The 27,698-nt window shown below is 37.6% G+C and overlaps 2 protein-coding genes across 3 annotated transcripts; one reads left to right on the top strand and one right to left on the bottom strand.

Moving 5' to 3' along the window:
- The first annotated feature begins 7,308 nt into the window (after positions 1-7,308).
- On the top strand, positions 7,309-15,126 carry LOC126786342 (DDT domain-containing protein PTM-like). Of its 2 annotated transcripts, none has more exons than XM_050512137.1 (10): positions 7,309-7,451; positions 7,628-8,511; positions 8,629-9,336; positions 9,441-10,629; positions 11,655-11,937; positions 12,071-12,195; positions 12,333-12,802; positions 12,908-12,936; positions 13,102-13,572; positions 13,702-15,126. In XM_050512137.1, exons 2-10 carry the CDS (start codon positions 7,709-7,711, stop codon positions 14,631-14,633), a joined length of 5,010 nt encoding a protein of 1,669 aa, XP_050368094.1. In that variant the 5' UTR covers positions 7,309-7,451; positions 7,628-7,708; the 3' UTR covers positions 14,634-15,126. The 2 variants fall into 2 exon arrangements, with proteins under 2 accessions (XP_050368094.1, XP_050368093.1); XM_050512136.1 differs by having other exon boundaries at positions 7,336-7,451; positions 7,566-8,511.
- Positions 15,127-15,840: 714 nt separating this feature from the next.
- On the bottom strand, positions 15,841-27,017 carry LOC126786578 (AP-2 complex subunit alpha-1-like). Its single transcript, XM_050512431.1, has 27 exons — positions 26,734-27,017; positions 25,248-25,379; positions 24,841-24,966; positions 24,169-24,231; positions 23,996-24,093; positions 23,694-23,901; positions 23,366-23,437; positions 23,184-23,276; positions 22,967-23,068; positions 22,676-22,773; positions 22,222-22,303; positions 22,025-22,113; positions 20,447-20,552; positions 20,299-20,364; positions 19,992-20,098; positions 19,796-19,900; positions 19,585-19,705; positions 19,322-19,507; positions 18,973-19,209; positions 18,469-18,549; positions 18,155-18,319; positions 17,929-18,015; positions 17,715-17,840; positions 17,219-17,299; positions 17,073-17,144; positions 16,533-16,612; positions 15,841-16,456 (listed from the first exon to the last, which is right to left on the bottom strand). Exons 1-27 carry the CDS (start codon positions 26,863-26,865, stop codon positions 16,306-16,308), a joined length of 3,066 nt encoding a protein of 1,021 aa, XP_050368388.1. The 5' UTR covers positions 26,866-27,017; the 3' UTR covers positions 15,841-16,305.
- Between the last annotated feature and the right edge of the window lie 681 nt (positions 27,018-27,698).

The raw sequence follows: 27,698 nt of genomic DNA on the forward strand, positions 1-27,698 counted from the left end.
AACTTGGACATTATGATTCTCTTTATGTACAAAAATAAATGAATTGTTTATCAAAATTTCCATTTAAATTTCCATAGAAGTAGAAGTAACGCATATAGAAACTCTGTAAAACCTTTATTTTCATACTTTATTAGTTTCTATCTTTGATATATAAATTTTCTGACACATGACCATTCTAGTCATTTGATATAAATATAAAATCTAATTTGAATTATAAAATAATATGGATGTGTATTAAGTGATTAGGGATGTGTATTTAAAATTTCTCTTATTGTTTTTTTTTTTGAACAAGTGTAGACTTTTATGAAAAAAAAACTGGTAGCTTGAGGGCAACCGCACCAGCCCTTTATTTTTTAAAAAAAAAATAAAAAAATAAAAAGAAACTAGTAAACAACAACCCAACTTGCCCAAAACTACTCAAAACAGGGAGAGTAGGGGTTTAAACGATCAGAAGTTACAAAGTTTAAAAAAGAAAAACGTGAATTGAAGAGCATCAGTGAAGCACGTACACCTTCCTGTAAGCTAAACGTGCCAGATGATCTACTGCACAGTTAGCTTGTCTACTGGTCCACAACCAGTTAAAAGAGCCGATATCAATTGTTAAAGCTCTAATATGATCCAAGAGGGGAAACACAGCCCAGCTTGAAGAAATGGAATGATTCTTGATCATCTTAACTAGTTGGAGGGAATCAGATTCCAAAATAAAGTGGGGAGCATTTAAGGATAAGGCCAAACAAACCCCAGGTCTGATCCCTATCGCTTCTGCAACCAGTGAAGAGAGCGAATTGCAGAAGCAAGACCTCCCTACAACTAACTTCTTGGAACTATTACGAGCTACTGTTGCCACCCTAGAGATCGTCTATCCTGGCCCATCCTTAGCGGACTTGGACCGGGCTGGGCTTTGTGGCTTATCTTAAGATCCAAGCCCGCCCATGTATGACTGGCCTTGCGGGTTTTTCCATGCTGGGCCTAGTGGGCTTTTTTGGGCCGAGCTTACTGGGCTTTATTTAAAAAAATATCATAATAATCAAACAACAAATTTCACATGTGATATACAAAGATATAATTAATTAATTTTTTTGTTCACAATCATACAAAGAAACTAATACATCAATGTCAACAATCACGTGAATAACATTGCTCACTAATTATGCAAGAAGATCAACAACATAAATATTAAATCTAGTAATATAAATAAATTTTGTTCTTAGTAATGTGGTTACAGAGAAGTCATGTATCATAATTCTAGTCATGAGTCATGACTGTATATTAATTTAACATATAATTATATATATTAGTTTAAATGTATATATGGATATACTATTAATATGCTTATATACTAATTGGCGGGCTTTTACAAGCCGGGTTTTTCACCCCTAAATCAAGCACGACCCTCTACCCACCGGGTTAGGCCTATAACATGCTTTTATGTTGACAGGGCTTTAATCCCATCAGGCTTTCGGGCCTCCATCGGCCCATTTGATCCGCAGGGCGAATGGAGAGGCCACCCCTGTTCTCCCAAATCTCCAAGCAATGTTTGTATTGATTTTGATCTGGGACAGAGGCGGGGGAGACCATTTGGGCTTAGGCAAAGGATGAGATAAATGAGTAACTGATGGAGGGGAGAGGAGCGATTGATGATGAACTCCTAAAAATTCATATGAAGCTGCATAGGCTTAAGCGGCCACCACTCTAGGATTAGGCAAAGCCTTATTGAAAACACAGAACGAATGATATTTCCAGATGTGCCAAAGCATAAAGTTGATATGAGTGAGGGTTGATTGCCACAATTGATTGGGGACGATTAATTCCCCAAACCAAGCATGAAGGGAGGTGACGGTGTGAACTGTTATCCGAAAGGATAGAGATGGATAAACCACATCTTTCAAACCCAAGAACAAGTTAATAAAATATGCTTGATTGAACGAAAGTTGCAGGCACAGAGGACATAAGGGGCTTACTGCCAATTGCTGATGAAACATATTACCTCGTGATGCTATAAAGTTTGAGGAAGCCCTCCAAAAGAAGTATTTGATCTTCGTCAAACTTCGAAGAGACCAAACCTTATTCCAAAAGCGAGGTTGGATGATTGTCGAAGAAGAAACTTGAGTGGAGGGAAGAGAATGGTGAGAATTGATCTCATGGGCTTTGTGATAACCTGAAAGAACGAAATAAGAACCAGAAGAAGTAAACGGCCAAACTAGCTTATCAATTGCCAAATGTGAAATAATTGAGATCAAGATGATGGCTTTAAGTTGTGATCTAAGAATCTAAGAAGCACGGACACGGACACGGGTGTCCATATTGGACACAATATGATACATGGACTCGTCAAATGAAATTTTTGTTGGACACATACATGTTATGGACACGTTAATTAAATATTTTGTTTAATATATTTATTTGTATATATATATATATTTATTTATGTGTGTGTGTATATATATATAAGTCATTCCATTAAGGTTCCATTTTTAATTCCAATTTGAGAGACACATTCTCTACCATTGGATCATTTGGATGAATATGCCTTAATGATGTTGAAGGGTACAGCAGCACAGCCCTTAATCCCCTTATTAAATAGTCTTTAGCATGACAAACAAAACCCAACCTCTTGTTCCTTTTGTTTCTCAAGTTTCTTTCTCATTCACTATCTCGTCTTTCTTTGGTCTCTTTCTCTTTCAACACAAACAAAACTAGCCGTTGCCAAATTCTTTTTAACAATTGATTAATCATCAAACCCATGTGAGAAACCAATTACAGACCAACCAATTCAGATTCCTATGATAACCCCAATTTTGGATTACATTCCCAATCACCATTGTCTTTGTTATCAACAATTTTCCCAGCCTTCATAAACAATTTCGTTGGAATTCTATATTGAGACGAAGCTGGAAGCATATCTCAAAGATTGAGCCCAAAAGAATTGATATGGCATATTCGATGCAATTCAAGGTGTGGAGATCTGATTCGAGCTCCCCGCAGAGTTAGTCGGTTGAAATCAATTCACAATGACCAGAAAAATCTCACGTATCCTCTTAATTGTGTGTCCATTTATGTAAGCTCGTATCTAGAATGTGTTCAAACGATAGTATGCATGTCCTCACGTATCCACGCGTGTCCGAGCTTGTTCGTGTCCATGTCTACATCTGACATGTGATACGTGACATGTTGCACATGTTCGTGCTTCTTAGGTTGTAATGGTGATGCACTAGAGCAAATAAATGAAAGGTTCCACGAGGATGAAGACCAGGTTAAAAGTGAGCTCACTTTCTAAGTTAAATCCACTGGGACGTATGAATTAACTGAGGGGAAGAAGCATATGGAATCCAAGAGGAATTCCTAACTGGAATCAACTCCCCATTTCCAACTTACCAGTTCAGATAAGGAGCTAACCATTTTTTTTTCAAAGATGATACTTGACCAAAGCCACGAAGGTGAAAAACCATGTTTCAATTCTAGAAAAACACCGTTTGGGAAATAAAAAAAAATTTAATTATTGTTGGGTCATACTTCTTTTTTCTTCACTAAAAAACAGTCAAAACTTATAGTTAAACTGAACGGGATCCAGCTTCATTTGTATGCCTCTCTATGGAGGTGTGTAGTAAAGAATTGGAATGAGATTTAAATTTGTTCACCCTTTCATATGACCACCCAATGAAAAACTTTCCACATCAATAGGAAATAGTTAATGTCATACCGGCCAAAATTAATATCAAAATTTTCCCCTATTGTGATGGTGTAGAGCATCCCTACTTAGCCAGCCTACTCTCTCACTCAAATTATCTATTATACAACGGAAACTATCAAGTAAATGACAATGAATATACAAACTACACACACATAAAATACAAATGTTTATGAGAGTTTACTCCCAACCTTTAAGTCCATTAAGCAATCAATAAGAGTGCAACGAGGTACAAAGAGTGCTTACAGCCTTAGTTTACCCAAGCCCAATCTGCCTAGCCACTCACTTAATGCTCCTACACTAATCACTCTAAGGGTACAATGAGGCTTACAGCCTTAGCACTTCTATGCTCATGTTGCCTAACTCTCCTAAGATTTGTTGCCCGTTCTCCAACCGAGCACCCAACCCTTGGCTGATTTTAAACGGTGGTGTCCCTTGAAATTTTGATTGTCATCGATCTAAATCATAGAATGGTGTTATGTGAAATATATGTCGCATTTAAAGCTTTCCAGCCACGCACAACCACGAAATTGTCGGGGACAATGTGGGTTTCTAGCTAACCCTTCTTAGAGGACTTTTTCCTTTGTTCGTTTTGTCTGTACTCACTGTCTAAAAATGTAGAGACTTAGAGAATGGGGCATGATGCTCGTATATCTCAGTATTTCTTTAATAATGCAATTAAAGGCTCATTTTTTTCTACTTTTTTGTCATATTTAGTTAATTCATAAAACATTAGTAACAATTACAAGTATTTAGATGAAGCATTCATGTCTCCACCGCCTAGGACATCAACCACACCACGAAGGGTCAATATCTCGATCACACAGCTCCTCCACTGTAAACCCCATGACCAAGACATGGAGAGATGAGAGGTGGATGCTACCACCTCGATGCTCGAATCTAGCCTGCAATTTCCTCAATAAAACCATTGTTGTCGCTAATGTCATGCCATCAATATAGCCAAAGAAAAGGAGGCATAGAAAACAAGAGGGAGACCGTGCTACTTATAACACAAATGAAATTAGTTGTTATTGTAGGCATCGTTAATATTTCATAAAACTAACGTGCAAGAAGATGGAGTTCAATAAATCCATTAAAAATACAAATTATATGTTGTAAAAAAACATATTTAAAAAAAGAAAGAAAAAAAAAATCAGTGCTCAATTCAGCGGACTTAAAGCACGTGGCTCAACTTAAACGAGTCGATGATTTGTTACATGACCCTAGCTAGTCAAACTCTATTTGAGAAAAAGTAGGGCCAAGCCGTCCTTATGCAAGGGAGGGATTGGGTTTATGACTTGCGAGCCATCTTGGTTAAGGGGAAATGATGAAACCTACGAAAACCTTTATGCATATTTGATGCAGTTGACTACTGTCATGTGAGCAGACCAAATGTTACGAACAAATGTCTTTCGTAACAGTTTACAAGCATATTCCATATGAATGAAGTGATATCACTCTTTCTACAACATTAGATGAGATTCTACATTCAAACTCAACATCTTTCTTGAATAAAATAAAAATAATTATGGAAATAGTTTGAGAGAACGCAATTACAAAAGATAGGTAATAACCAGTACTAAGTACAAATTAATGTATGTAATATCATTTGGTCTAGTAACATAGTCTCTTCTTATTAAGTGGGAGGTTATGATTCGACTCACAATAGACTTGTTGTAGCATTTAGTTTACCTGTTCTGAACAAAAAATTATGTGTAACACTAACACGTAACTTGCATTTGTTTATTTGAAACGTTAAACAATATGGCGGGGAGTGATACTATAGGGAGGTTTATTCCCGCCAATTTTGCTCATATTGCGTCACTTGCTTATGTTTGGAAAATAACAAAAATGGATATGCGGTGTGCCCTTCAGAATTTTGACGACGGCCGACCTTCACTGAGTTAACTCTGAGTCAACTCTGCATGAATTTTTTGTTTTTTTCTTTTTGTTCTAATTTGTATTTTTTACGTCAGTGGTAATGGGGGGATTTGATTCGGTGCATACTCACTCTTGTACTGGTCTATTGTACAATCCGTTGGATCAGCTGACCATTGACAACCACACGGATTGGGTTCCCATGATTTCCTGTGTTTAAAAGGATTGGCTACTGAAATTCCTCACCGTCACTAGAATGCAATTGTGTTAATAAGCAAAACAAAGAGGTAACTTGGGAGTAGGTAGGACTGTAGGGTTTCCAAAATATTTTGGTAAATTTTGAAATTTCATACTTTGTATTGTTCAAGAACTAAATGATTAATGTGATACGTTTTTGGTAATACGTTTAAGGTTTTCCCAAATAAGATTATAATGAGGCAATGAGCTCAAATAATGTAAATCTATTTTAAATATAAGTTAAATTTCTATATGTCTTATGTAAGCAAAAAAATTTCGGGCTTTTCTTAGTCCTTGCTACTTACTATGATAGATAATATATCATTGGTCTCAATAATAGTAATCGAATATTTGATTGCGTGTTACATATATAGAAAATTAAATTTATTATCGTAAACTCAATAGTGTATACCCTTTCAATTTGGTGGAGCTTCCTAGTTGATCACAACTTTCATATACAACTTTCATGTATATATGAAAGGTTGCACTTTAGCACCGATTGCGTAAATTGTTCACGTGGTTTGTGATGTTACTCCATTTAGTTGAGTCCTAGTGTAAGTGGTGGCGATGTGAAGTTTCTCTTAGTAGTCGTGTTAGTTTGTATTCGCGTCAGTTCTGTCATTTAGATCCAATGATATTTAGGTGGGAAAGAGACCCATCCACAAAAATTATATTTCCCTCTAAAACCCTAAGTAGCACGGACACGGACACGAGTGTACATATTGGACACGATTCGATACGTAGACATGACATTTCGAATTTTTTTTTACACGAACACGTGGTGAACACGTTAATTAAATATTATTTTATATATATATATGTATTAAAAATTGAAATCTAAGTTATATAGTTTTTTAATTAAAAAAAATTAAACAAAGATTCAAACCAATTACTAAAACATTGACTTTTGAAGAAAATCCAACTTTCTAAAAATAGATTTTGATAAATTTTCAAGAAATTTTTTTTATTAATATAAATTTTAAACTATTTGGATAGCTATATCTATTAAAATGTGCATCAATATACACAAAAGCAATTCAATAGGAATGGCTAAAGAGTTCACATCTCCACTATGTGCAATTTTGTGAATTTATTGCATGTGCGTGTCCAGATCGTATTCAAGCAATGATACGCGTGTCCAAAATGTATCCAAACAAGCATACGCGTGTCCGGCGTATTTGAGCGTACCCGAGACGTATTGTGTCCGTGTCTGTGTCAGACACGCAATACGTGTGGTGTTGCACGTGTCCGTGCTACATAACTAAAACCAAAACATATATATGGAACTAACTCAAACAAAAAGGAAAGTATACAAAAGGTGAAGGCTTGAAGCCATTACCAAAAAAATCAATCTTTCCCGCTAAAACAAAGAAGGATGGATTGGTGCCCCCACACCCATGATGAATGCGAAGCAGAGAACTAGGGAATATCGTGATTAAATATTTTTAATCAATATAAAATAAATAACGCATGAAGTGTCCGAGTTGGTATTAGTGGCTCTGAGTCACCGAGTCACGAATTCAATTAAACTCTCCTCTCCTCTCCTCTCCTCTCGTTTGTCCCCATTAGGGCTTTTCTCTCTCTACCTCCCTCTATCTCTCTAACCCCCTCACACCTCTGCAATGGCGATTTCTAAACCCTAAACAAGGTACACACACCCCTCTCTACATCTCTCTCTCTCTCTCTCTCTCTCTCTCTCTTCTATTTTCCTCGCTTCCGAATCTCATTGTTTTTGTTTTTTTACTCTAAGCGATTTCTTCAGCTCAATCGAAATCAAGATTCGTTCTTCAATTGTTTCCGCTGTTCGATCTTCTCAAATTTCAGGTGATGCGTTTTCGCAATCTCGCTGTCTAGGTTAAGCGGTGGGGATAATTAGGGCTGGGAGTCGGGGATCCGATTGGCGAAATGGATCCTCCGGTGGCGAAGAAGCGGGGCCGGCCGAGGAAGCGGCGGGCGGAGGCGAAGAAGCAGGCGGTGGAGACGGGATCGATTGCGTTGCTAGGGCGGTACGTGTTGAAGGAGTTTGAAACGAGTGGGATTTATCTAGGGAAGGTTGTGTTTTATGATTCAGGATTGTATAGAGTGCACTATGAGGATGGAGACTGCGAGGACCTCGAGAGCCGCGAGATTCGAGGCATTCTTGTGGCCGAGAGCGATTTCGATGCCGGTTTGAGTGGTAGGAGGAAGAGATTGGATAAGTTTGTTGCGAAAGTGAGTGTCAAAAAGGTTAAGGTGGAGGAGAATGTGGAGAAGGAGGTGGTGGTGGTGGTGGATAGGGTGGAGTCGTCGGAGGTGAGTGAGTGGAGCGGTAGAGTAGTGATTGATAATGATGAGGTTCGAGAGGAGGATGGAGATGGTGAGTTGTCGAGTGATTCGAGTGAGTGTGGGAGGAATGTGGAGGCTGGCGGGGCTGATGTTGAGACACCAGCATTGTTGCTGCCGCCGCCGGAGCTGCCCCCGTCTAGTGGAACCATAGGTGTGCCTGAGCGGTGCGTTTCGTGTCTGTTCTCGGTGTATGGTTTTATGCGGTCGTTTAGCATCTGCCTGTTCTTGAATCCGTTTAGTTTGGATGATTTTGTGGGTTCGCTAAATTATTGCGGTCCAAACACATTGTTTGATGCAATTCATGTTGCTTTGTTGCGTGCCTTGAGGCGTCATCTTGAAACAATCTCATCCGAAGGCTCAGAGGTAGCGCAAAAATGTTTGAGGTACTTGCGCATGCAACTCTCTATCTAGCTCAGTGTGTTGAGTTTTACAACTTCAAAAAAATAATTGTATAATAGTGATGCACCATAGTATCTTTCCTTATTTTATTTTATCTGCAGGTGCACAGATTGGAGCTTGCTCGATACATTGACCTGGCCAGTTTACTTGGTACAGTATTTAACAATAATGGGATATGTTCAGGGACCAGAGTGGAAAGGCTTCTATGATGAGGTTTTGGACAAGGAGTATTATTTATTATCAGTTGATAGGAAGTTAATGATTTTGCAAATAATTTGTGACGATGTGTTAGACAGTAGAGATATAAGAGCAGAATTAGACATCCGTGAAGAATCAGAAGTTGGAATAGATTATGATGATGAAGCAGCCAGTGCTCTTGTAAATGGGCCAAGAAGGGTCCATCCGAGATATTCCAAAACTTCTGCCTGCAAGGACAGAGAAGCAATGGAAATTTCTACCGGATCCCATGAAGTAAGATTATCTGGTAACTTGAAATCATTAAGTTCCAAAGTTGCTAAAGGGGAGCATGATGCTACTGATGTTGATTTGGATCGCAACTCTGATGATTGTCGGCTTTGTGGTATGGATGGAACTTTGCTATGCTGTGATGGATGCCCATCTGCCTACCATACAAGGTGTATAGGTGTGATGAAACTGTCGATACCAGAAGGATCCTGGTTTTGTCCGGAGTGTGCTATTAACAAAATCGGGCCCACTATCACAGTTGGAACATCAGTTAAAGGAGCACAATTATTTGGGATAGATTCCTATGAGCACATCTTCTTGGGTACTTGCAACCACCTACTTGTGTATGTTTCTTACCTTGTTCTTTGCTTTAATCGGCATCGGATTCTTTTGAATTTATTTACCCTAGTGGTTGCAGGTAGATAATCTTCTGTTATGATTCTTGCAGGCTGAAGGAAACTATCAACATAGAACCATGTCTTAGATATTACAATCAGTATGACATTCCAAAAGTTCTGAAAGTTCTTTATTCGTCTGGGCAAAATACATCATTTTATTTGCGCTTGTGCAAAGAAATTTTGGAATTTTGGAATATCCCAGAAAGCATCTTATCTCTTCCAGAGCTGGCTGAATTGAAGACTAATTTTGCTGACATTAAGGAAAATGAAGACTTTTCTTCTGCCCAGTCACTTCCTTTTTCAGGCAAGGATTGTAATAAAGTTACGGATATGGGCGGGGATGGAAAATGTGAGGCTTATGTAAATGGAGACAATTTAGATAAAGCAGTTGCATCTTTCGAATGTCATAGTGATAGTACACCACAGGTGCAGCGGCATAGGAGTATGGAGATCGATGAGAGAAATAAAATGGAATATGCTGTTTCAATTGTTTCTGGTACTCAGCAAGCTAATCCATCTAACAGAAGCTCAGTTACCAGATCAACTGCAACAGACAAAAGTACATGCACACCAGGGATTATCAACAGTGGTAACAACGTGCATGCAAATGGGATACGTTTTTCAGTGGCTTCACAAAATCAAGAAGGCAAATGTATAGGGAATGTCTACTCCACTTCACTTGATGATTGCATATACAAGGGTTCTCTCTTTAAACCCCATGCATACATAAATTACTATGTGCATGGGGATTTTGCTGCATCTGCTGCTGCCAAACTTGCTGAACTCTCGTCAGAAGAAGCTCGGGTTCCAGATGTCCAGGCTTCAGGCAATCCCCGGAAAGTTGCATCATTGAACAATCTATGGCAATCAAAAGCCTTCTCACTAGTAGCGTCACGTTTCTTCTGGCCCAGTTTTGAAAAGAAGCTTGTGGAGGTTCCGAGAGAGAGGTGTGGTTGGTGTCTTTCTTGTCAGGCTTCTGTTGCGAGCAAGAGAGGATGCATGCTAAATCATGCTTGTTTGAGTGTCACTAAAGGTGCTATGAAGATCCTTGCCAGCCTCCGCCCTATAAAGAGTGGGGAAGGGAATCTTGTAAGCATCACAACATACATCTTATACATGGAGGAGAGTTTGCATGGTCTAATAACTGGCCCCTTTCTCAATGAAAATTATAGGAAACAGTTGCGCCAACAAGTTTATCAAGCATCAACCTGCAAATTTATTAAAGTCCTATTGCTCAAAGTAAGTATTTTTTCTCCAGTATTTGGTTTGTTGAGAGCTAGTTTTGTTAAGTTGAAGTTGTAAAAGTTCACTGCTTCAAGGTACAGTAGTTGTTATATTTATGTGATAAAATGTCTGTAAATTTTGAAGTTTACTCTGATTGTGTTTTTGGTCTGGACCCTACATTTGGTCATCATTGAACAAGTAGAATCAGCCTCTAAAATTGGGAGGTGTATACACTTTATATGCTATTAGAATTTTAAAGCAGTCTTGATTTGCTAAGTCTGTTATTGACGTGATGGGAGTTGCAGCGATTTCTTTTCATCACAAATATATAGCTGAATAATCATTAAGGGTGGGTAGCCACTAAGACCATGTGAACTGTAGATATATCAAGTCTGCTATGTAAAATTAGGAAGAAATGTAGTTTTAGCAGTTTTAAATCAAGTTGAAAAAGTATCTGGAAATAAACGTAACAGTGAAAGCATTTGGAAAAGAGGTGAGAGACTTTTAGGATATCAGCTGTAGAAAATAAATTTCCAACAGATAAAAGCTGTGTATAACTCTTAGCAGAGTATTAATACCGAGGTTATGCCAGACCAAGCTCTAGTCAAAAAGCCTCCACTACTTGACTGGTTATTATGAGACTATCAGATAAGTTTTTTAAAGTCTTTAGCATTCCTGTACTTACATTAGCAGGTTTACCCAATAAGTTAATCAAAAATTACATGTATTGAGTTGCTTTCCATATAGAAGATCTACCTACTGCTACAACCATATATTTTACTGAAGTGTCTTTTGTATACTGATGGCTTTGTATTTCAAAGAAAGAAATTATTTTTAACATAAAGATGAATTGACCAGTGGCCTGAAATATGTTGTGAACTCGAATTCAGGTAGCTGCCTAGAAGGCAGCCATCTCCATACTATTTTTCTCCTAAATGAGTCTTGTCTCCCTCTATTTGATTGAATTTACTTAATCACTTATTTGTGCTGAATTCGTTCTAATATATATCCATACTTGTTTTGTGCCCCCTCGTCGGCAGCTTGAGGAAAACATTCGAAATATTGCTCTTTCTGGGGAATGGATTAAACTGGTCGATGATTTGCTGGTTGAATCATCTGCGATTCAAGGTCCTACATGCACTGCTGGAACAACACAAAGACGTGGAAGTAGGCGGAGCAGGAAACAAAGTGCAGTTCAAGATGTTGTAGATGATGATTGCAATGACAAGAGCTTTGTATGGTGGCAAGGAGGAAAGCTGTCAAAAATCATATTCCAAAGAGCAATATTGCCTAAATCATTGGTTAAAAGAGCAGCTCGCCAAGGTAAATTTTCTTCTGGTAATCTCTCCTGAAAAACTAGCAGTGGTTTCCTCCCTCAACTGTTTTGTAAAAAAGTTCATGTGGAAAGGTTTTGGGATGTATGCTAATGGTTTTATCACTGTGCGCGCTTTGTCAGGTGGATCAAGGAAAATTTTTGGTGTATCTTATGTTGATGGTCCTGATATTCCTAAAAGAAGCAGACAGTCTGTATGGAGGGCTGCAGTTGAATTGAGCAAGAACGGAGCCCAGCTTGCAGTTCAGGTGCATTATATTTTCTAGAAAGACCCAAGTTCCTTTTTTATTTTCCTTCTCACTTTTTGTTATTTTCCCTTTTTAGTGCATATAATGTTACCTAGTCAAGTATGCAGTTACCCTTACTTAAATTTGCATTTCATCAGGTTAGATACTTGGACTATCATATAAGGTGGAGTGATCTTGTTCGTCCTGAGCAGAACCTCCTGGATGGGAAAGCTGCAGAGGCAGAAGCTTCTGCTTTCAGAAATGCAAGTATATGTGATAAAAAAATGTTAAAGAACAACATTGTCTATGGGGTTGCATTTGGTAGTCAAAAGCATCTGCCTAACCGTGTAATGAAAAATATCATTGAGACAGAGCAGACTCAGGATGGAACTAACAAGTTCTGGTTTCTTGAATCACGCGTCCCTTTATATTTGATTAAGGAATATGAAGAAAGTGTAGCTAAAGTGCCTATGGCCATGACATCAGCTCAGGAGCCTAATCTGGTACACAAGTTACAGAGAAGGCAGCGGAAAGCAACCTGCAGGGACATATTTTTATATCTCGAGTGTAAGAGAGATAATCTGGACCTGACTACCTGCTCTCTTTGTCAGCTGGATCTTATATTGCAGTAAGTGTTTCCCACAATTCATTTATATATTCAATTATCCATTCTGTAATTTAATCTATATTCCTCTGTCGTAACTCAGTATCATTTTTGTGGTGTGAACTTCAGGAATGCAGTCAAATGCAGTGCATGTCAAGGTATTAGCATGATCTTTTTGTACTTTGACATTCATCAATAATTATTATTAAAGGCCGTGTTTCTTTGAGTTCCTAAAACAGCTTTCATGATCATTTGATTATAGCTTTCTGAATGAATATGATGTTTTTCTTTGATATTCAATTCTGTTGCCACATTTTTGTCAGGTCATTTTCATGAGGGCTGTACCATAAGTTCAACAGTATATACGAATGAGGAAGTTGAGTTCTTGATCACTTGCAGGCAGTGCTACCATATGAAAGCTCTTGCCCAAAAGCAAAAGATTAAGGAGTTGCCAACTACTCCCTTGCCCGTGCAAAGGAAAGAGTATCATACTCCACTAACAGTCAGGCTTAAATATCAGAACCAACCAATAGCCTCTATCAAGATTCAGCAGCCTCGTTCTGAGATTAAACAAGCTACTACAGACTCGGGTATAGTAACAAAAAAGCGCCGCCCAATTTGTTCTTGGGGAGTTATATGGAAGAAGAAGACTCCAGATACTGGCACTGATTTCAGGACTAATAACATACTCCTTGGGGGTCGTTCAGATGTGCACAAGTTAAAACCTGTTTGCCACTTGTGTCATAGGCCATATATGTCTGCTCTGACATATATATGCTGTGAATATTGCAAAAGTAAGCTTGATTCCATAAATACATGTTGCCTTCCAAGAAAATTCTCTCTCTCTCTCTCTCTCTGATATATATCATATCAACGTGTGTATTTATTGCTTCTTACGATGGAGTATTTTGTGTTTGTGCCAGATTGGTTCCATGCTGAAGCTGTTGAACTTGAGGATTCAAAGATCTGTGATGTGGTAGGCTTCAAGTGTTGCAAGTGTCGCAGGATAAAATCGCCTCATTGTCCTTATACTGATTCTAAGGACAAGACCTTGCAAGAGAGCAAGAAGATTCGCATTAGGCGTTCAAAGCAAGAAAATATTGGCGAGGACTCGGATTCTGCAACCTATTTGGATTCTGAGGTTTTTGAACCTGCTACTCCAGTGGAGGAAGTCGCCATTCAGGATGATGATCCTCTTCTTTTTGCTCTCTCAAGAGTGGAGCTAGTTACAGATCACACTTCAGAAGTCAATGCTGAATGGGATACTGCTGGGCCAGGGCCACGAAAATTACCTGTGAGAAGGCAGGTTAAACGTGAAGAGGACTTAGATACATATGGCCAGAGCAACATATCTCATGCTGAAAGAAATATGCATGAAGAAACAAATTATGTGTCTGAACCCATGGAGATTGCGTCATTCCCTCATGTGGAATGGGATGCTTCCATGAACGGCGTCAATGATGAGATGATGGGAGAGTATGAAGATCTTAACTACGATTTGATGCAACCGCAAACTGTCTTTACAATTAATGAGTTGCTGGCACCTGATGACGGTGACCTATTTGATGGAGTTGAAACATTTGTGAATTCACCAGGAAATCTGGAAAATCCATATTCAACTTCACAGCATGTAGGCCCGGGGCAATATGATGTGGCCGCTTTCACAGATGGACCCAATTCTGCATTTTCTGATACATATGTTAATATGCAATGTCAGATATGTTTACATGCAGAACCAGCTCCCGATCTTTCTTGCCAGAACTGTGGGCTATTAATACATAACCATTGTTCCCCTTGGATCGAGTCATCTCAGAATGACAGTTGGAAGTGTGGACAGTGCCGGGAGTGGAAGTAGCTATGTCAGTCAGGTTGAGAGGGAGTCGGGGTAAGAAGTTGCAGGAAATCACGGTGGATTCAATGAATGGTTGTTAATTCTGTCTTGTCGGAGGTGACATCAGATTGCAAATTTCAGTAGATGGTTTGGCTGTTGCCTCCTGGCAAATACTCATTTCTAGCCTCATAAGTTTTGCAAAGGTTTGGGAAGCTGAATTGTGACTTCCCAATTATAGTCGGTTACATGCGCACCTCGATTTGTTTTGGAGGAGGTTTGGGGGCTTTCTACTGTAATTAAAATGGGCAACTTTCTGCCTGATCATCAAAAATTGGGGTGCTATTGTCTGACAGCCTCAGGTGATAAGCGGGTTTTTTTTTGTGGTGCTTATCTGATTGATTTCATTGTGTATAACTGGAAGGTCTGTCAGCTTCTTATGAGTTCATTTTATTCACAATCACATTGATGGTTGAGGAACTTCTCGCAGTGCATCTACATGGTGTTTGTTTTTTCCATCCAAGATTTGGTCCATTCCAGTCACAAAAGAATATAACAGAGATACATCAATCAACCAACCATTCATGTTGTAATTTTTTCGTTACCAGCCTTGGACTAGCTCCTACTATCATTGTTCTTGATCCCGACTGCATCCTAAACCTACAAAAACAAGAGGCTGGCCCTTTTGAGGCTGAATAAACAACAAACTAAAGATGATACCAGAGAAACCATCACTAAGGGAAAACATAGAAGCTTTTCTCGAATGCTTGTGAAGATGAAGTATCTGCTCTGCTTGGAAAAAGAAAACATAGGTTGGTTTACTGTTGAGTCTCACACTCCACGTTTCTTTCTAACAGAAACCCGTACTGTGTATCTCTAGGACATTAGGCAGATGGAATTCATGGAAGTGTAATATTATGTATACTTCTAACAAAATAAAAAAGGATTAATTTTTACTATACTTCTCTCGGCATTCACTTGTGCTTATGATCCCAATTTATGTACACAAATTATTGGAATTAACCCACAAATGGGAAAGATCAGTGGCAATTGCATTGGCTCACAATTGGGCTCGATTTCAAAATCGACCCTAGGTTGATGTCCCACATTTGTGTTCACAAGAACACATTAGCAGACCAGTTACCTCCGACTGGACAAGTGAGTTTTCCATTCTATAAATGTAAAACAATAATTGGAGGCCAGTCTGATAAAATAATAATAGTGAAGGCCAGTCTGATAAAACAGTAAAACTCACAACATTCACTCCACAATTTCTCTTATTGAAAAAAAAAACTATTCATTAACAGACGAGTACAACTATTACAATTAGCCTACTTGATCTTCATGCAATATCTTTCATTCTCTTTTCAAATACCGTACAACAGAAACCAACCCACTGAAATTGGTTAGGGAAAAATGTGTAAGAATAAAGAAAAGAAAAACCCTCACCCCAAAACCGAGAGAAATATCTCACATAGGCACAAATTGTACAGAAAGAATCTGAAAACCTCAATCAACCCGTGCAGATCCACCACACCAAGCCGTCCACACAAGTTAGCTTGTCCTTGATTCCGACAGCCCATGCATCAGGATTTTTTATATCCACATTTTTGACTTGCGCGAGACCCATCAAAGGTTGTATAAATCAGGTTTACGTGTATAATGAACAAATTCCTCACCCATAAATCATCTTGACTTTTCACAATAGACCTGCAAGCAGAGCACCAGGATCTGTTAATGCTGCAGCTGGACTGGTCGGTTGAACTACTGGAGGTGCTGGTGGCACTGGTCCAGGTGCACGAGGGGCTACAGGAATACTAACTATTTGTTCCTTGATGAACTCCTTCAACCTGCATTATCAAGGGTCAGTGGCCTCTTCCACGGTTATAAGATTTTAAGTTGACAACTAAATTTGTTAATACATACTCAAATGTTAACGAAGGATCCCCTGAAGCAACCGTCATACGCAACTGGGTTCTGTCTGCTGGATCTGTTTCTATTCTAGCCTGTGCATGGAAGAAATGTGCTCAGACCAGTGACTTTCTCGTATTTCTAAAGCATAACAAGGTGTAAGGTAATATCATGATTTATCTCCAATATTTTGCAACAACCCAAGCAACTGGGGACAAACTGGCTAAATATGGGGATGTTCTTCTCCACCTATGTACTTCAGTTATATATTCTAGACAATATTAACATACGTCGGCATCTTTTTAAATTGGAAAGCGATTATATATGACATGGCCAATGATCTAAAACTTGGTAAAGCAGAGAAATAGATTGAATGATTCTGATTAAATGCCCCAGCAACAAAGTGACATAGTCTCATTTACATGATACCAGTCAAAAGTTTTAGACAATTCTAACAGTATTTAGTAGACACAGAAGTAGAAGCTTTGCTTTAATAATGGAAGTACTTGATAACCATCTAAAGATGGTCCTAAAGGTAAATAAATACCGTCTTACCAAGCAAAGCATTGCCCGTGTACTTTCCGAGTAAAAGGTTGTGCTTGCAACAAGATTATTTGGATTAGGGTCCTGAAAGAGAGAATGTATTAGGGACCATCATATATACAGCTCTAAAGGAAAAAGTACATAAAAATGGAACTTACAAGTCCTGGACAAACCATCATCCGGAAGCTGTTTATTAGACTTGCCATTTCTGCAAGTGGCAGTGGTTTGACACCTCTAACCTGCACAGTTTACTGAACCATATCATCACATTGAAAATTGAAATAGCTAGCCAATGTAACAACTATTTGATCTAAACCAGGTTTTCAAATACAATAAACAATACTGTTTCTTAATGTGGATAGCATACAACTCCTATTTGGCAGTAAAATATCAATGTCGTTATCCTATTTGAAGCAGATTATGAAATGATTCCACCACTTTTGACCCAGAGTTGGATAGTAATGGAAATTTCAATCACTGAACAGAGGAATCCAAAATTTATATTATTAGATGACTAATTGAATTGACTAAGCAAACATGTCACTTAAACTCTCACTTGTCAATATAACCTACAAACGTCAACTTGTCAATTGTAAAAATCTCTCATTTAGGTAAAAAAAAAATAGAAACAAATGTGATATTCCTGATACACACCACTTCTTGAAGCTTCAAAGGTGGCCCTGAGAGTAATCTCCACTGACGAAAGAACTCTTCAGCAGACACTGGTATAGGTTGAAGAAATTTATTCAAGACAGCTGGGAGACGAAGCTTGACATTGACCTATGAAAACAACGTAAATATTATACAAATGTGAATGAACTTCTGATTCACTTTGACCAGTAAAACCACATATTGTAGACTCAAGTACCATATTGTGACCAAACTTGTACGAGAAGTCAAGAACTGCTACATCCCTACTTGGCCGCAGATTCACAATTTCAAGAGGGCACTGTACCTACACAACCGGAAAGAAAATAAACACGGAAAGATCATTAACAAAAGTGAAACAAACTGAAACTTAAATAAAGAGGGAAACAGAGAGCAACTACAGGTTCATCGATAACTACAGATTAATTACAGTAACAACTCTTTACCTGTGCCCTAGGAGGAATAGTCTCTGGTACTAGCGAAAGCTCCATGTTGAAGTGGGCGGGAGGCAATATTACAGCCTGAACTGATACAAGTGGTGAAGTATTTTTGTTTCCCAAGAAAAGAACTAGACACCCTTGATGTAATCGCCACTCTGCTTTAATTCCAATCTAGAAAACGAACAAGTGGATACACTCATAAGTCATAACCCATAATCGTGCATATACATAATAAGGTGAAGTCGAAAAAAAAATAGAGGAAACTTTGAGCCTAAAATCCAAATACAACAAAGTATGGATATAAAAATTCCGGAGAAAACCTGAATATTAGGATCTTCATACAGAACACCACTATCTTTCAAGCACAAGGCAAGAAATCTTTCAGCTATATTTCCTATAGGCTGCAGGCAATATATAAATACTAGTTAGACGTATGAGTAGCACAGTGATTAGAAAGGAAGAGCTGATAAGTTTCCTTTTCAACACTGAAACAAGAATACAGTAAATTGTATGACAGTCAATAAAAATAACCTTGTTACAAGCAAAGAAAAAAAAACTTAAAATGAATTCAGGCATAAAAGTCAGTAGAACTGATAAAGATCAATAGCTAGAGGAAACAAAAAAATTTGCAGCAAACAAATGGTTTCTTATTTAACAATAAAATTGTTCAACTACACAAAAACATTTACTTCAAAAACAAAAAATTATAAGTAGGTCGCCATTTATAAGATCAATTTGAAAGTTAATTAGATATCACCTACATCATAGTACTGAGAAGCAACAAACAGCCACCAAGTTTCAGAACACCAGCTAAAGAAAAGTACCTGAACAGAATTTGGCTCTTCGCCAACCGGCACTATGGCTGTAGCATCCGCTGAAGTGGGATCACCAACAGATCCAGGGATTACATTCTGATGCGACTGAACAGCAGGACCAGGGGGACCTTCGATAGCCAGGGGACCCAAGAGGTCACCAAGGAGATCCGGTGAAGGAGTCTGAGGGTCAACTTTACTCAAACTGCCATTTTCTTGGGACAATCCTTGATCGGTCGGATTGTGATCCTGTATTACAATGTCAATCAAATTAAACAATCTTGGAATTTGGAAAAGAAACCTTAATTTCCAAAAAGAAAAGTGAAAGAATAAAACTTAAAATTAAGGGGAAAACGCTAACCACGTTACTGCCTGTGGTGGGTATCTTCACCAGACCAAGCTGGTGGTCGGCAGGCGGGATACCATTAGCAGGACGTTGGTCAGTCACAACCAAAGCATTTGATGTTTGCTGCTGGGCCCGCAATTTGATAGCACTTTGTTCTGCGGTATCAATTTCAACATCCTCAGCCTTTTTTATCAATGCAGACTACACATCAAAAGAGAAACAAACATTAATTTAAGGAAGTACATAGACCAGAAGTCTGAAACTATAAGCTCTCCTACCTGCCGCTCAGGAAACTTGGGCATTTCAGCCAATATATCAACAAGAGCTTCACCTCTCCTACTTAAGGCAAGGTATTCAGCAGCTCGTTGTTGTATCTCGACATCGATGCAACTCTCATACCTGGAATACAACCATCAATCGTGATCTATAAACATCTGAAACAAAAAGAATCCGATTGATTACCGGTAAAGATTAAGTAGTGAATCATACTTGTAGAATATTGCCCAAATCTGATTCTGTAATTCTTGGTCTGGAGGTTGAGTGTGCATAAAGATCTTAGCGTATGTCGAAAGAAGTATAGGTATTGTCGAAGTGCTGCAAATATCATACATACTCTAAGATCTATGAAGGAAAGAAAAGTGCACTTATTAGAATCAGAGGAAGGACAAAGTCTAAGTGCCCTTACGATACAGTAGGAAGCTTCTCATGTATGACAGCAAATAACTCCTTTGGACTACAACCAGGCCGTCTGGCCAAAAGGTGGCCAAATTCTCCAATGATATATGCACTGACCTGTTGCATGCGTACCGATTTCAAATAAATCAAGACATTAATTTAATTTTATGCTTAAATTTTGGTAAATATGCAAATGAAGGTACACAAAATCTCTAATAGCTAACTATAATTCAAATCCCAAACTGATGGGAACATACACTCCTTCAGATCAAAACACAGAAAAAATGTTGTCAAGTCCCACTGTAGTTTATACACACCTTAACCATTGTCTCATGTATAGCAGGTTTGTCGAGATACTCTCTGGCTTTTGCTGCAGCATAAGGCTGATCAAGTGCATAAAATTTTGTTAACACTAATACCAAGATGAACATATCTGTCAAACAAATATTCTTAAAGCACTCTGACCTGTAAGTCTTCATTATTCGTAACGAATTGCACAACACGGAACCATATATCATCACTAACAAAATCTCCTGCCTTATCAATCAATTGAAGAATCACATCTACATACCTGTCAACAGGCACCCAAAAAAATACTTTAAGATTGATAATGTGGGAACTTGGGGTGGATATTATTTCAAGAGTCACAAGTAATAAACGGAAGTCCCAGATGAACTGAAAACAGAAATTACTAGATTAATTCACAAGTCAAAAGCAACATCTTCAGATCTCCACATATTTTAATTTTTCCGGAATGAAAATAATTAATAACACAATAGATTCAATTGGGCCTTAAGCAGTCGGGTCTTGACCATTTTTCTATTCACCCGTTTCTTACTAATTGATTACTGCTGGCATTGATGGAAAGATTGTAATTTTCTAATTTTCTAAGAAAATCCCAAATGATGGATGGCACCCATTGCATTTCTGGATTACCTATTTTTCCATAGAAAAAATGTGCAGTTGCTTCTTTCGTTATTTAGAAAGTATGACTGAAATATTTTGATACAGTGCACTCTAATTATTTTGAGGACGACAGTGCACTCTAATTATGTATGCAGTGAAATTCCATTGTTTATGTTCCAGTATCCAATTATAATCTTCATAAATTAAAACTATATCCTTGCTAGCTCTATACATTAAGAACTCTTTCTCTTGTTCAGTAATGTGTAACAACAACAACAGCTGCAACGCTTACAAAGAGTCCTTGACCCAGTTACCCTCTTCTAATTTGTCTTTCCCACTATCTTAATATTACCAACAAATCCTCCAATACTACACTGAACCTACACGTCTTTTAATTTAATAAGAGCAACCTAAACTTCTTTTCTGACAAAAGAAATCTACACAATTAAAAACTCCATTAATTACGCAACTATAAAAGAGGGGTGTATTCTCTGCAATTTGGAGAACGTAGCTTGTATCAGCCTTCTCGTCAAATTCTTGATAACTATGTAAACAACACTAGCCTAGATCCCTAGTTTCACGAAGTTTCCTTCCGAGACAAAAAATACAAGTCACGTCTCATGTCTACATGATTCTCTCAAGATTTTTTTACCACAAGAACACTGCCAAAAACCATTTACGTAAATTATTCTTGATTGTTGGCCAAATATATCCATAAAACCCAGGCTTTGCTAATGACCACTAACTTCAATCTCACTGAAAGCTCAAGTATCCATGATTGATAATATGTTATACCTTATCCTCCATAGGATGTCAACCAACAACAGCATATTTTACCACCACTGAGTTTATTATGTAGCACTGCCGACTAATAATCCATATTAGAATGAGCACATATTTCAGAACATCATGAAGAAGTTCAAAATCCTCTTGCACAGAAATATTGTTAGATTTTCTTGCAAGAAACATGATTTCTTTAAAACAAAAGTTAATTACTTTTGTTGATATCTACACTTGTCTAATGAGCTACAGTCATATGCATGCCTTCATATCTACTCTGGCATACTGGTTCCACGACCACTTTCTTGCAAGGATAATTCATATATACGACATTATGAAAATGAAAACCATGCTTACCATGATAGATCAGGAGCAAATTTTTCTGCAAGAATGGCAGCCTTAAGTGACAATTCTTCACGCATTGTGAAGTCTGCCGTACTGAGATACTGAAATGAAGACAGTATGGTTCCAAGAGAAACCAAATCAAGGTGCTATATAAAGCAAAATTAAATAGCCAAAAGAACAAAGGAATACACAGCCAGCGTTTGATATACCTGTAGTAATTCTTCTACTATGTCTTTTGCATTTGAAACGTCACACATGCCATATAGCAGGTCAAGAGCTCGCCTACGGATACTGAGAATATAATTTGATTTTAGTAGACAAATAACTTCTAACATTTAAAACGGAATCAAAACATATAAGCTTCTCCTCAGATAATTATTATGCGCACAAATCTTCCATTGAATTAAAGGTGAAAATTCTCGAGGAATGACAGATGATGATAGTTGAGTAGCCTGTTGTAGTGGGGAAGGGATAGATAAACAAAGTGAATTAAGTAAAGACTACAGACGGAGCACACTGCAAGAAATGTAAGCATCTTATATGCAATGCTAGGTACGATGTTTGTAACTAAAACCCGAGCTCAGGAAAATTTGCACAGTTGTGTAGACACAAAATAACAATAATCAAGGATGTAAGCATATATTGCCAGACAAGAGTTTTAACCTGACATCTGGATCCTTCAATGAGGTGATGATCTGAGCTTGATGTCTCTTGATAATATCTTGCACATCCGTTACCATTAGCATGCGGGTCATATTTTCCTGCACCAATGAATGCGTTTAATGGTTAAATATGTAGCCACATATGCATCCTTTCAAGCTTAGATATAGTTTTAATATGCTTCCATAAGAGTTGTGATTAAAAATGAAAGAAAGAAAAAAAAGAGGTTAAGGAAAAAGTTAACGGGACTAAGAGTGTTGCTTTACTGCAAAGCAAAAGTAATTCAGTACTTACCAAACCCAGATATCGAATATTTGGTTCTCGCACAGCAATAAATTTTCCCAGCAGTGCAACACATTGGGACATCATCTCTTTCTCAGCATCAAGATGCATGACCTAGATTGAGCAATGATTAGACACAAAAACATTCTGACATAGCAGACCCTTGGTTCCAAAAAGAAACAAAATTTTCTTTGATAATGACATGTAAAAGCTATGGTGAAGTGCTTACAAGTGCAAGGGCTTCAAAAAGAACGGCGTGCGATGCATTGTTCTTATTAACGTTTTTCACAACATCCGTACCCATTAATATACGCTGTAAGACCTGAAAGCAGCAATACAAAGTTTAACAGAAGGTAATATTTTAAAATAGTAAAAATACCACTGATAATAAGTCTCTGACAAGAGAGAAACCTCAAACAATGATCTTCTAGTATTTGGGTCTTCAACGGTAGGAAAATACTGGAGAACCCTCATTGTCTTGACCTGTTCAAACAAAATATCAGTAAGCATAAATTGAGGTTGTTCTATATCCATCAACCGTCCAAACTACTGAATGTGTCCCATTCACCACTTCACCCTTGCAACTTTTAGGTCATCAATTGAAGGGTGGAAATCTCATAGTTATTAATTTTCATGTGTCATCAAAGTTATGTGAACAGAGACTGTATTACTAACTTCTCAAGATCAAGAAATTACAATTTAAAGCCAAGTAAGAAACAGAAAAGGACATCTTACAAACCTGGAGCCAGGGTGATGGGATGCCATAGTAGGTGTACTCTTGTGGAATATCCTGATTCCTAGCAAGCCGTTCTAGTATTTTAACACATTTTGGAAGACAACTCCAGTAAGCATCATGGTGATTTGATACAAGCGCGACAAGAAGGCTCATCGATGATGTCAAAACACCAAGATCACGTTCATCTAGAAGTTGTGCCATGCGGTCGGCCCTAAAAAGAATACAAAAGGATATTAATTTAACAAGCACAAAATGAGATTGTTTGTGATATATACTATCATGAAGAAAATAACACTCATACATACCAGCCATCTATATTGACAACATCAGGATTTTTCCTGTACAAGCGCAAAAGACATAGTGCAGCCTTTTTTCTCACGAGAGGTCTGTAACTGCTGGAAATCTAAATTAAAAAGTTTCAGTCAAAAAAATTGTTTTCTATCAATTTCTGAAACATTAAAGATACAATGCCTCTTACAAGCAACTTTTGAACATCAGATGCTAATGACTCTGCAAATTCCCTGCCTCCAATATTCCCAACCTACAAAGACAAATACAAATCAATTATCATACAGAAGTCAACAAAACTTAATAAGAACATGGCATGACAGATTATGAAATAAAAAAAAACTAATCGAACAAAACAAGTATCCAGATGTAAGATTGAATATAATATAATATATATATATATAATTTAAAACCGAATATATTATTTTCATTATTAACACTAGCATTGCCTACTTCACACGATGTGTAGAATGTTTTTTTAAAAGATAGAAATATGAGAAGTTAAGCTCCATCAAGGAGTAGGAGTTAGTTACTCCTCTTGTACTGCTCCTAAAAACGTGGTGTGATCTTCCTGGTTAAAGGGAGAATTTGAAATCCTAAAGATAAAAATAATTTAATGCGTAGGAAAACTATCAAAATATTGTTTTCTTTCTTGTTTTTACCCTTTGTTTATGAAATTTCTAAAAAAAGTTGTTTGATAAATCAAGGACAATAAAAGTAATTAGCAACTTGGCAGTTTCATATGCCAAATTGACTTAATTAATAGAGATAACTCAGATAGTGGCTTAATATTATAGTGTCCAGTACTGCCACACATATTTAAAAATGAACATGTGAAATAAACAGACAAAGATTGTCATACCATGGTCAATGCCAAACATTGAAAAGTTTCATTACGACCAATAATATCATTCCGCACAGTATTTATCGCTAATCTCAGAAAATCGTGGTTTTCATTGAGTAGACATGATGTCACAATGTATCCAACCTGCAGCCATATTGAAGTTAATTAAACAATAAATAGCACGGAAGCTACAGTAACATACAGTTTTTGAAAAGCTTACTACCATAGATGAACATTACATGCGTTATATAACTGAACTATATAGTGGGCATATATTTTACTGATTAAATACCATATTAAAAATAATTTTACATTTTAAATTCAAAAATAGAATCTACCATTTTTTCCATCCAAAGAGGAAATTTCCAAAAGGACAAAGATTAGTACAAGTAAATGTATGCATCATCGTGTAATGAAGACATTACCTGCTTCTCTGGATATTTAGGTGCAGATATAAGCGACACAGCTTCCATGTGACCAAAATCCACATCATATCCCAACATAAAAATGTAAAGCATTTTCCAGACATACTTCTTCTTCTCATACGGAGTCAAACCCTGATGAAATAATTAAGGAAAACTTGAGTAACCATTCAACCCTTCTGGTTTAGCAAATCAACTGTGAGTACATTATCACATGTGGTAAGTATAACCAAATAAACCACCAATAAGAAACTATCTTACAAAAAATATTTATATTTTTAAAACCAAAGGGTATGCATGGCATTTCTAAAAGCGAAGTGAAGACAAACTATTAGACTTCATTCTCGATAACTATTAATAATATCACAACATGCATGAGAGACAGAGGGAGCAAACAAGGACATAGTTAATTTTAAAATTACATTTTATGAGAAGCAAGATATTAAACTAAATATGTCTAGTACAGAGGTTAGATGACCACTTCAATAGTTTTTACAGATCATGAGGACAGACAAACTTCAAGTGTAAATACAGTATAGAGTGGAAAAAACCCCTAAGTAACAGCAACCCTCAGGTGAGCAAAAACTGCATAATAAGTAATCACCAGAACTATAGAAAAACAAAACCAATACATGTTGAAATCAATTAGACATTCAGCATATGCACTTGCCATGAAGTTCACTATATATTTAATTCACTTAATTCAGTAATCAATAACAAAAATTCGAACTCAAATTATGAGAACCAAAATGTGCTTATAGATTGAGTCAGAAAATCAGCATACGAAAATCTATATGCAACAATTATTGAATGAACACCTCTCATTCGAGCAGAAAAATGATTTTCAATAGAAAGATCTTAATCTGGAAGGTTGGAATTGCCATAACCAAATACTATATAATTTCATCTATCTTTGTGTACTCCAAACCTCTGCATAAAAAGTATTCATGTCCTTGCCATTCACAAGAACGTTCAACATTTCAAATGGTCATATAGCTACCAAAGCATTTATATGTCAGCTCTACTTTCATCAGATTAAATGGAATTCAAGTGAGTGCCTCCTGGTAATTCATCTCCCACCTATAAAGTCATTATCCAACCAAAAGGGCCTGTGACACCAAGAATCTATGTGTTGCACTTGGCAGATAACAAATCGAAAAATCAAAAGATCCGCCACGGTGCAAATGATCAGGAAACTACATGTATGATCTGATACCGAATAAAATAACCAACTGACACTTAAGTTCAGTGACTCATTACGACATTTCCAACTAGTCCTGGAATGCAAAATCACAATGCAATGCAGATATCACTAAGCTTTGATTCTCGGCTTCCAACTAAATTGAAATTCCCAGAGCAGCCAAAACCTAACACCCAAACAATCCCCAAATTTCAAAGCGACGAAGGAATTAAGATCGAAATTGAAGCACGAATAGAATAAAGGAAAAGGCAAAACCCTAAGGCGGTGGTGGGGGGAAGCGGAGCGTACCTTTTCGTTCTTGAAGCGAGTGCGAACATTGCCGAGCTCCTTATCGACGCGAAGGCGCTCCTGCTCTTTGTTGGGGCAATTGCGAATGTCGCTGATGAAAACAGAGAGGCCTCGCATGCCGGACAAAGCCATGGCCGCTCAGATCCAGTGCCCTCCCGGCGAGACTCGCTCCTCGGCTACACCAGATCCTTCCGGATCTAAGACCACCACCACTGCTGATCAGCTCCAGAAATGAAAGAGAGAGAGAGAGAGAGAGACGAGGGTGGTGGACTGAGACGGAAATTAGGGAAAAGAAAAAGAGGCGTCGGTCAGTAATGGAGGGAGGAGACGACTTTTATTCACCGTAGTTGTTACCCCCTCTATTGAAAAATCGAACCACCATTTTCATGTCTTTTTCCACCTATTTACTGTAAGGGACCCACACCTTCCTTCTTCTTTTCTTCACAGTCCTTTTTCTTTTCTTTTTTTCTCTATTGATTTCTTCAGTTTTTTTTCAAACGTTTAATTTCCTTTCTTAAATTAAGTGACTTTCGTTCAAGTCGTTACATAGCAGTAGAAAATCGTAACTCCGCATGTGGTCATGTTCGTGAAGGTATGTGTAAAACCTCCACAATCCACACATGTAGATCTGCCACTAATGATTTTTTGCACCAATCGTTCACTCCGGCTAGGGGCATGCAATACTGCACACCACTATGCTAATCCAGAATGGCAACCTAGAAAGTTTGATTTGTACATACTTGGTCAACCTGGGATGGTATTATTAGTTGTTTACTTGAATAAGAAATGTATATTTCCATAAATATTAATTTTTTTTAATATAAGGCTAGTGCGGCTGTGCTAAAGATTTCATTAATGATACTAAAGAATAAAATGAGGATGTGAAACCTAAACATCTGATTATAAATTTAAAAAATAATATAAAAAATTCGTACACACAAGTACTCAAAGCACCAACTAGCAAA

Source organism: Argentina anserina, chromosome 3, assembly GCF_933775445.1.
Source record: "Argentina anserina chromosome 3, drPotAnse1.1, whole genome shotgun sequence".
Taxonomy (NCBI): domain Eukaryota; kingdom Viridiplantae; phylum Streptophyta; class Magnoliopsida; order Rosales; family Rosaceae; genus Argentina; species Argentina anserina.

What these genes read in the sequence shown, in the direction of transcription:
- LOC126786342 (XM_050512137.1), top strand. Translation starts at nt 7,709, where the DNA reads ATGGATCCTCCGGTGGCGAAGAAGCGGGGCCGGCCGAGGAAGCGGCGG. An exon ending in CAGCTGGATCTTATATTGCA is followed by an intron (nt 12,803 to 12,907) that starts GTAAGTGTTTCC and finishes TGTGAACTTCAG; the next exon opens with GAATGCAGTCAAATGCAGTG. An exon ending in ATGCTGTGAATATTGCAAAA is followed by an intron (nt 13,573 to 13,701) that starts GTAAGCTTGATT and finishes TGTTTGTGCCAG; the next exon opens with ATTGGTTCCATGCTGAAGCT.
- LOC126786578 (XM_050512431.1), bottom strand. Translation starts at nt 26,865, where the DNA reads ATGGCTTTGTCCGGCATGCGAGGCCTCTCTGTTTTCATCAGCGACATT. An exon ending in ATATTCGATATCTGGGTTTG is followed by an intron (nt 22,774 to 22,966) that starts GTAAGTACTGAA and finishes TCATTGGTGCAG; the next exon opens with GAAAATATGACCCGCATGCT. An exon ending in TTTGCTCCTGATCTATCATG is followed by an intron (nt 20,553 to 22,024) that starts GTAAGCATGGTT and finishes GCCTGTTGACAG; the next exon opens with GTATGTAGATGTGATTCTTC.